The sequence below is a fragment of the Dermatophagoides farinae genome, chromosome 5, assembly GCF_024713945.1.
Source record: "Dermatophagoides farinae isolate YC_2012a chromosome 5, ASM2471394v1, whole genome shotgun sequence".
In the NCBI taxonomy this organism is placed as follows: Eukaryota; Metazoa; Arthropoda; class Arachnida; order Sarcoptiformes; family Pyroglyphidae; genus Dermatophagoides; species Dermatophagoides farinae.
The window spans coordinates 4,429,485-4,440,639 of NC_134681.1; the positions used below are offsets into that span (position 1 = coordinate 4,429,485).

At 28.6% G+C, this 11,155-nt stretch overlaps 1 protein-coding gene across 2 annotated transcripts; it reads right to left on the minus strand.

Annotated features, from left to right (window-relative positions):
* Positions 1 to 3,167: 3,167 nt before the first annotated feature.
* On the minus strand, positions 3,168 to 10,238 carry LOC124499278 (uncharacterized). Of its 2 annotated transcripts, XM_075731503.1 has the most exons (4): positions 10,043 to 10,238; positions 8,672 to 9,910; positions 6,932 to 8,617; positions 3,168 to 6,866 (listed from the first exon to the last, which is right to left on the minus strand). In XM_075731503.1, exons 2-4 carry the CDS (start codon positions 9,402 to 9,404, stop codon positions 3,304 to 3,306), a joined length of 5,982 nt encoding a protein of 1,993 aa, XP_075587618.1. In that variant the 5' UTR covers positions 9,405 to 9,910; positions 10,043 to 10,238; the 3' UTR covers positions 3,168 to 3,303. The 2 variants fall into 2 exon arrangements, with proteins under 2 accessions (XP_075587618.1, XP_075587619.1); XM_075731504.1 differs by having other exon boundaries at positions 8,672 to 10,238.
* Positions 10,239 to 11,155: the final 917 nt, after the last annotated feature.

Below are 11,155 nucleotides of genomic sequence, written 5' to 3' on the forward strand. Positions count from 1 at the left end.
TAAATTGTAATTTTTGACTCTTCTGACTCAAAAGGTTGCCGACCCCTGGTATAATGGATTTGCCATTCTCTGGATTCTGAACTCTTCGTGTTAGGTTGGATTTGTCATTTTCTCGATTTTGAGTTTTGAATTCTGAACTGGTCGTGTTAGTTTGGATTTGTTATTTTCTCGATTCTGAACTGGTCGTGTTAGGTTGGATTTGTCATTTTCTCGATTCTGAACTGGTCGTGTTAGTTTGGACTTGTTATTTTCTCGATTCTGAACTGGTCGTGTTAGGTTGGATTTGATGTTTTCTCGATTCTGGGCTGGTCGTGTTAGTTTGGAAATTTGTCATTTTCTCGATGTAAAAATGGCACAAAATAAGCCATAATTTTTTCTAGATCTTGGAACAAGATTTTCAAAACAAATGCAAAATTGTCTAAAATGTTGTATGATTTCATGTCCATACATTTTTGCCGACCTGATTTATTTCCGCCAGATGGAATTACAGTCGAGAGGGGCGAAAATTTTCCCTACATAAAGACACCCCACTTCTACTCTCAATGGTGAAGTTGAAACGATTGTTCAAAGAGCAACTCTTTCACTATGCACAATTTTCGCTTTATTCCGACAAAAAACATGGTTTTCGGAGCTTTGAAAAAACCCTCTCTCAGGCCGTAATCTCAAAAGTCTACTGGTCATGATGTGTATACTAAACTTTTTGACTGAGATGATGATGATGATGATGAGGATATTAAACACATTGGATTGGATTTTTTTTTTTTTTTTTTGGAGGTGGGTGGAAATAAACAAGAAAAATGCTGTATGTTCATGTATGTGTTGTGGTTATGAAGCAATGAAGACGACAACAATCGATTATCATCATTCTCAAAAGTCTAGTGGCGCGAGATTTGTATTTCATTTTTTTTTTCTTCTCATTCTTCTTTCATTTGTTCGTTTCTCCTCTCTTTCTCTTTCTCTCTCTCGCTTCTTTCTTGTTGTTGTTGTTGTTGTTTTTTTTTTCACAGTTCATACAAATTTTTTTTCTAATTTTTTTTTTCTTTCTTTTTTCACTATGGTTATCTTCATTTATTTTTTTTTTTTTTTTTTGAAAATTTTCAAAACTAGTGGTATATATATGATTTATTGTGAATAAAGAGAGAAAGAGTGTGAGAGAATGCAGAACAGAGCAGAAGCTAGAATATATATATACATATATATATATTAATATAATCAATCGAAATGGCGTATTTATATATATATATATATATGAAAACATGACTCCTACAAATGCTATAATATTTGTGGCCACTACATTCTTCACAATTTTTTTTTGACCACTACCACCATAGTACATCTTTCTCTTTCGGATAAAAACAGAAAATAAAATTCATTCATTCATTCATTCATTCATTCATCATGGACACATTATCAATCAGAAGATCTATTGATATTGTGTGTGTGTGTGTGTGTTTGTTTGATTTGAGCGAACAAGTGTGTGTATGAATGTGGAATATAAAATTTAAAAAAAAAAAATTTTTTTTGATGATGATGTGGATGTGTAAATAATTGGTGTTTGTTTGGCCACTGTTGGTCATTGTATGATATTGATAAAAAAAAAAAAATTTTATGTTAAAAATTCAACACACATGCACATATTTTGTAGTTCCAGTCAATTGAATAAAACATTTTTTTTTCTCTCTCTCTCTAATTCTCCATCATCATCATCATCATCATCATATAATATATTTTTGTACTCATTTTCCTCTATACTGATTCCTTTTTTTGTTGTTGTTGTTGCATGTAAATGTCATTTCATTTGAATTCATATTTGATGTCATATGATGTGTGTGTGTGTGTTTTTGTCATTCATGTCCAGTATAACTGATTGACTGACTGACTGAATGACCATAATAATAATAATAATAATAATAATAATAATGGATAAATAATAACTTTATATGATTTTGATGATGGATTCATCATTTCATATAAAATGACTGTATAATAAAAATTTGAAAGATACAAGATTCATCGATCATCATTTGTACAGAAAAAAAAACAAAAACATTTAGTGCAACTTTTATGCAATATGCAATATGCAATAATATTATATATTAATCATCATCAGAAATCAAATGATATAAGAAAATGAAACAAAACAAAAAAAAATGTCCATTTTTTTCTATTTCTATAAAAATAGACGTTTGGCCACACCATAATGTCGATCCATCAACAACACTATTTTGGTTGTTTTTTTTTGTTTTGTTTGTCACTGGTCATTTTCAAATTGGTTATTTCTTGGATTCCAACAAATGTGTGTGACAGTTGAATAAAAGTGACGAAAAAAAACATGAATGAATGATGAATACTCACCATGGATACCAAACAAACGACGAACGACAACAACAAATGAAAAACAAAAATTTGAGTGCAAAAAAAAAACGAAAATTTTTTTTTTTTTTTTTGTTTTTGCATTTCATTATTATCAATCGTCATCGTCGTCGTCGTTGATATAATTCAATTAATTCAACCAATTGCAATTGAAACGTTAATTCGTTTCGTTCGCTAAAAATGATTGGTTCTAATAGATCGAGAGGAACAATGAACAAAGAAAAAAAAATTTAAAATTAGCCATAGACCAGAATCCATTACTGGTAATAATAATTTTTTTTTTCGTTTTATCGTTTTCAAAAAAAAAATATTCTTTCCGGAAGTTAATGGTTTTCTATGAAATTCTACAAATAGATAACACACACACACGCACACACACAAATATTCGAATAAATAATAAACGATGATAATCTTCAGAATCGCTTCTACTACATAGAATTACATAGAATTAGAATTTCAAATCTAAATCTGAGACATTAGCACACTAATATAGTGGCTATATATATATATATTTCTGTTTGATTCATCGTTTGTTTATTATACATGTGTATATATAGAGTGTGAATTGAATTTTTTTTTTCAATTTCATTCGATTTTTGGTTGTATAACATCTGCTGCTGCTGTTGCTGCTGCTGTCTGAATTCATGGAATTTTTTTTTGTTCTCTAGTTTCTTATGATGGAATAATGATGATGATGATGATATTTACAATGAATAATAATGGTTATGATGAAGAAAAAATGAAATGAAATCATTACCGACTGTATTGCAAATGTTTTTAGCCAACTTGATTCATTAAAGTTTATAAAAATGAAAAATTTTTTTATTCATAGAAAAAACTAAATGTAAAGAATAATTTGTTGCATATAAGTAAAAAAAAGAGCCAGAAAAATTGAATCAATCAAATACAAACCGGAGAATCGAAATACGATTAATGTCGTCGTCTACGACGATGATCATATTGATGATTATCGTCGTCGTCGTTTTTCAACATCATTTCACTATGGCTACGGCCAATACCACTACCACTACCAAAACGAAAATATCTTTCATTCAATTTACTATTTGGTGATAATTGATAATATTCATCATGATCATCGATTTCATCATTATTATCAATTGTTGTTATTACAGAATCCGTATAATCCGTATCATCATTATCATCATCGGTAGTAAGAAAATTTCCATGATCACCATGAATACGAAAATAACGTTCATCATATTCAAAATTCATTATTCGTGGCTGTTGTCCATTATTATTGAATGAATATTTTTGCTGTGATTTAAAATTCTTTGGCAATGTAAATGTAACAACTGGCTGCCGTAATAATGATGATGATGTCGATGTTGTTGTCGATAATGATGTATTCGATGAACCATCATTTATTGGCGATGATTTTTTCATTTTTAATTTTTTTTGTTGTTGTTGATTTTGTCGACATCTACTATCCAATAATCGCATACGTGAAACACCCAATTGTGATGAACATGATATATTCGATAATGATGATGTTGATAAATTTATTTGACTACCAAATCTTGTTGATTCACCATTATTACCATCAATATGACGACGATGATGATGATTGTATGATTTATTCTTCTTTCTATTATTGGTAACATTTATCTGTCTATGTTTTAATGAATATGAATCCAAATCTTCATGTTGTCGTTGTTGTTGTTGTTGATTGTAGTCATCATTATTATAATCACCATGATTATAATGATGATAATAATAATCACCATTCATATAGCCATCATCATCATCATTCTCAACAATAATCGAAATGTTATCATTTTGTTGATTTAATGATTCATTTAATCGAATAATTGAACGAAAATTTCTTTCACTTGATGAACGTTTTATCATTGGCATCCGATATTGCTGATGGTGACGATTATTGTAATAATCTTTTTGTTGTTGTTGATTTTTCATTTTTTCTGAATCATTTTTCAATGATGATCGTTGTAATAGAATCGATTCAATACCAAATGGATATGGTTCCGATATATCCGATATATTTGTTGATGATGATGAAAATTTCTTATTTTTATGTTTAATATTTTGCAATTTTAAACTTTCATCAATTATTTTATTCTTGTTTTTCTTGTCTTTTGATAATTTTTTTCGCCTCATTTGTTCATCATCCATATCTTTAGTGGTTGATGATAATGAAAATAATCGACGCAATGTTCCAGTTTTACTATTTTTATTTTGATCATTCGATTGGTTCATAATCATTCCGGTTTGATTATTAGTTGATGATTTAATTTCTATTGTCGATGTATTGGCTAATGTGACCATTGTTTTGGCATTAATCGATGATGATGGTTTAGTAGTTGTCGTTGTCGTTGTGGTTGTGGTTGTAAGTTCTTGATCTTCAATCAATGTTGATAATGATAATGTACTTTGTTTCAATTGAAATTTCTCCTGTTCTTTACGTAGTCTTTCCATACGAGATTTATTTCGTTTCTTTTCCAATTGATATCGTAATGAATGTATGAAACCAAATTTTGATTGATGTGAATTTGAATTCAATCTTAGTATGGTACGATGTTGTGGTTTGTCCATCATTTCATCCTTATCATTTGCCGTTGTTACTGTTGGCTGCTGTTCAACATTGACTAAATTAACATTAACACCAGCCACAACCGGTTCTTCATTAGTAGAATTTTCTTCTGCAATAGTAGTTGTTCTGGAATTGCAGATTGTTGAATTAATTGAATCAAAATCAAATTGATTTGATGCTTGATTACAACCATTATCGGTCAATACATTTATAATTTGTGGTGGTGTTCGATTCATGGTTTCTGCATCCAATGATGATTGATTATTGTTTGTATCCAAAGAATTGGAACATTTCATGTTGAAATTGTATTGATTAATACTATTGTTCAATACTATTTTGTTAACAAAACGATTTGAATTTTCACATTTTACTGTTGAATTTTGTTCAATTTTTGTTTCTTTTGTTTTCGATTTTTCATCATTTGATTCCGATTCTGAATTGAATGATAAATCATTTTGTTTTTCTTCTTTTTCCAATTTTTCTATCCTTTCAAATTGTTTGAATTTATTCATTTCAATCAATTGATCATCATTTTCTTTATCATTATCATTATCGTCGTTATTATTATTGATTCTATCTTCCAACAGTTTCTGTAATTGAATAAGAATTTTCGTAAAATCAACATCATCATTGCTTTTCTTCTGTTGTTGTTGTATATTCTGAATTGTTTGCAATAATTTCAATTCATTCAGTTGCTGCTGTTGACATTGTTGTTGTTGATATTGTAACATTAATAACATGAGCAATAAATTGTCATTGTTTTTCTCATTTTTATTATTATTATTGTTGTTGTTGTTGTTGTTGTTGTCATCTTTGGACATCATCATTTTTTGCTGTTCAATAACAATTCTACGAATCATATTCTCAATATATAAATATGAACTAGAATTGTCATTATTGTTGTCGATTAATGATGCCAATGAATTCATGTCAGATGAATTCATTAATGATTTAAACATTGAATATGTTCGTGTCAATGTTTTATCATCATCATCATTCATAATGTTTTCGTTTTGTATATTTGATTCTATTAATTTTTCTTGCTGATTCTTTGATTCATGATCAATTAAATGATCATTTGATAATTTTTCATGAGCTTTATTCTCGTTGAATTTTTCTATTAAAAATTCAATGGAATCAGGCTGCCGTTCTTGTGTTAGCTGCAATGGATTGTCATCCGATTTATCAACTAATACGATTGATTTGGATACACCAATATTTTCATTGTTTACGGTTTGAATTTCATCAATACATTCTTTTGGTTTAATTTTCTTTTCCACAGAATTTGCAATTAAATTTGTATTTTTTGGCTTATTATCCGCTAATGATGTTGATGTTTTCTTATGAAATTTTCCCAGTATTTTGAATCGTTTCTGATTATTTTCATCGTTCTTTTTATCTACTTTTGTTTGTTTTTTATTCGCATTGATCTTAGTAGTAGTGGTAGTAGTTTTTGATAGCGAAATTTTTTCAACATTTTTATCATGAACTTTTTTAATAGTTTCTTCAAGTTTTCTACCAATATCTTTAACATTTTTTGTTTGATTCATCAATTTTTTATTATTCATCACATTTACATTGTTACTTTTCGTAACAATAGGTGGCGGTGGTGCTCTTGGTTTTATTCGTCGTTTTTCTATCGAAAATTTATTCGATTTTTGTTGTAAAATATTGGATTTCGTTGATAATGATGATGAATGTGAATGTTTGCAATTTTGATGATATTTAGATTCACCAGGTCTTTTCATTGTAATCGATTCTTCTATACGCCGAACATTTTTCGATTTATTGTTGTTGATCAATTTCTTTTCTTCGTGAACATGTTGATTTGTATCCAATTTTGTCCGTACATTATCTATTGTTGGCTGTTGTATTGATTTATTTGATTCAGTCGATTCAATCGATAATTTTTCATTATTCAATTCTTAATATATTGGCAAAAACAAAAATATTTTAAAAATTAAATTTCATTGTAATTGATAATCTTACCTTTTTTCAATGTTGAATCTATTAGTTTTGGTTTTGGTGGAATAGGTGGTGGTGATGATGAAGATTTACATCCATCATCATTAGTGGAAGGAGTAGTAGCATCATTGATGGAAACGGATACATTTGATTCAATATTGGCAGTAGCAGCCATTGTTTTTTCTTCTGATGATGATGGTAATATTGATATTTCACCATTATTCGAAATAATACTTTTACTTAATGCCATATCGATTAAACTTGTATCAATATTCACATCATCATCATTAGCATTTATTATTGATTCATTCAATGATAATGGTTCTGATATTTCGGAACACATTTCCCAATCAGAATCTTCTAAATAGATTGTACCATCATTTATTTGAAAATGTGATCGTACACATAGAATTTTAGAATTTCGTTGCTCTTGTTGTTGTTTAATTGAATCTTGTTGTTGCTGTTGCTGTTGTTGATGATGATTATCATTGAGACTTATTTGACCAAAATATGAATCTAAACTTTTCACTGAAATTGTGTCCAAATCATTCGATAAATTTTTCACTTGTTGCTGATTATTGCTTGTACGTAAATTTTTATTCTCAACAAATGCAATTCTATATGAATCGGTTGTATTTTTTGTTATCCAACGTCGTTGTTCCATCATTGGCAACGTTTTCTGTTTATTCATTAATATTGATGATGATTGTTTGTTGTTGTTGTTGGTGGTGGTATTAGCATATTGTTTTGTTTGTTCACCAACATTTATGCTTGACATTGCACGTTTTAATCTTGGTGGACATTTTGGTGGCTGATTTGTTGTTGTTGTTGTTGAAAGCATATATTGACTATTAAACAATTGATTACGTTTTTTCATATCTTCTTCATGAAAACTATTCAAAAGATTTTTATTAGCTTCTTCGATAAGATTTAATAATGATGTTAATGATGATGAACGTGAAATTGTTGCCTGAACATTATTATTATCAGAATTTCCATTGATAAACATTGGATCTTGTTTAGCCATTTTTGCCATCTTAATTATTTTCTTTACATTTTGTATTCGATTAAATGATTTACCAATAAGATTATTACCATTAAAAAGTTTTCTTGCTCTACGTTTAAAACGTCGTAATTTACGTCGTAAACGAAATTCTGTTAATGTTGGCCATGGTAAAAATTTTCCATATTCTTGTTGAAGTTGTGCTGATGTACCATATGTTAGATATCGATGATCTTCATTTGGACTCACAGATGATGATGATGATGATGATGATCCACAAGTAGATCCAATTGTGGCTGTGGAACATCCTAGTGAAAGATTTGAATCAATTGATGGAATTCGTTTTGTTTTCGTCGTCGTTGTCGTTGTTGTTGTTGTTGTTGTTGTTGACATTAGATTATTTGGCAATGTATTTCGATTCATAATCATTTGTGTGTCAGAATTTGTTGGATTCGAATTTTGTACATATCTTTGAGCAAAATAATTTGACCGTTTACCACCATTGAAATTGTTGTTCTTTTTGTATATTCCATTTGGCGTAGTTAATTTCGGTGTATCCATTGATTTGATCATGTTTTTGGATTCTGATGAACATTGTTTATCTTGTGTATTCATGAAAGTTAAATTTGGCACAGATATAGCTGATATTTTATTGTTATGATGATCGATAGACTTTGGATCAATATCATCGTTTTCAAGTGTTGATTCTAAATTATGGTCAAATAATTAAATGATAGTAAAACATTTATAAAAAAACTTACCTGAATCTGTTTGTTTTTGTTGTTGATCAACATTCAAGCATTGGCCAAAATGTTGAATAGTAGATGATAATGTCAATTCAGAACAATCTGATTGATTATCAATTGAATTCGGTGCCATTGTTAATGATGAAACATCTTCCGATTCACTTTGTGTAATTGAATTTGATTGATCTACAAGAGATGGAACAATTTTCTCTGGCCTTGGAAATGTAATCATAACTGGATTTTGTAATATTAAAGATTTGGTTTTCATCAATTGTTTTCCAGTAAATTTTAATGCCAATGATGATGATGATGATGATGAATAATCAGACAAAGTAACCGATTGATCACTATTGTTACAATCACTTTGATCATCAGTATATTTAAGTGTACCAAGACATTCAGATGATGATGATGATGATGAACAAGAATTATCGGTTGTTGTTGCTGATGATGATGATGGTAATGAATTTGAAATAAACATTAAATCGCTCAACGATTTTGATAACATTTTTTGATCATTATTCGATGTAATTGCCATACGTGATGAAATTGATGAATGCGATGATGATGATGATGATGATGCTGTAGTTGTTGAACCGGATTCCGATTTAAGAAAACGTAATGAAGGTGAAGAAATGACCGAAGATGATGATGATGATGATGATGAAAATCCATGATCTGATGATGAAGATTGTTTATATTCATCTACATCATTATTATTTGCTAATAATTTTAATCGTTGCAACATTTTATTGATTATTGATTGATTTGATTATATTTATAATTTAAAAAATAAACAATCGATGATTGAGAAGAAACAACAACAACAAAAAATTGAATCATCATGATGATTGATGTTTGTGTGTGTGTTTGTGTGGATAAAATAGAAATGTTGAACGTTTGTAAACTTGATCTGTAAATGTTTTCATCATCAATTTTATTATTCGGCGAAAAAAAAAATAAAAAAATCCAAATCCAATTCAATTTGTTTGTTTGTTTCTGTTCACGTTCATTCTCTTTTTGTTCTGTATTTTTGTTTGTTGCTGATGATAATGAATATTTTTTTTTTTTCATCGTCGACTCTTTTTTTATAGAAAACAAGAAAAAAAAATATGAATTATGAACATGCGATTTTTATAAAGATTGGTATATGACTCATTTGGACATTTAAGTATATTTGGACGGATGAATGAATGTGACAATCACCGAGACCTCATTGGTGTATGATGATGATGATGATGATTACTGATGGCGCTGTTGTAAATGATGAAAATTATAAAAAAAAATGTATAAAAAAGTAAAATGTACACCCACACAAAATGTACAAACACGTTTAAACACACATCAATTTATTTATATATTTATTATATTGGGATAAATACATACACATTTTGGTCCTTGAAATCATGATGATGCTGTTGACATACAAACAAATGATCGTTTCAGATTAACAGGACATTTGAAGCCAGCCATGGTTGTAATGAAATGAAATGAAAAAAAAAAAAAAAATTTTTTTTTATGGAAATCCAATAGAACAATATTGGCCGGTTATGGCCAACGATGATGATGATGATGATGATGATGATGAATATGGTTATGATGAACAAATTTTCTATTTTATTTTTGGTCATCATCATCATCATCATCATCATCATCAACAACAACAACAAGGATGCTGATCAAAGAGAGAGATGTGTTTTTTTTTCTTGGGATTGAACGAAAAAAAAAATTTGAAATGAAAATAGCTATGAACAAATATACTGTGTTTGTGTGTGTGTATACCACCCATCAAACGTAAACAGAACAAAATCAAAAAAAAAAAAAAAAAAAAGAAAAAAGAAATATCTAGGGTGGCAAATCCGTTTTCAAATCAATCGATTGATTTATTATTTTTCCAATTTTTTATAATTCAAAAATGATTTTCAATTCCATATATATAAATATATTAATCATCGATCGATTAAAATCATGTCAGATGATTAATTTTCTTTCTTTCTTTCGTTTTCATTTGATCTTAGACATATTCACTTTCAATCATCATCATTTAATCATTGAACAAACAAACAAACGAAAAAAAAATTGCCCACCATTAAAAATGATTGAATGAAATGAAATAAAATCTCCCAATTATGGTATTTCATTTCATTTTTTTGGATAATAATAATAATGATTATTATAAATTAGATGATCATCATCATGGATCATTATGATATTTCATCATCATCATCATCATCATCGTAATCCATTTGAATTTTTTTTTGCTTTTCATTTAAAATGTAAAAAATTCAAATCATAACATTGGAAACATGCATTTAAATTACTTTTTCATTTTCTTGTTGTTTATATCAATATTATATTAATATAAAAATTGACCACAATGAAATAGAAAAAAAATGCGAGCGCGTACACACACACATACAGCAGTAACTGAATTAGACAATTTTTTTTTGTTTTTGTTTTATTGCCCATTCACGTGTGTGTGTGGGTGTTCTAGATTTT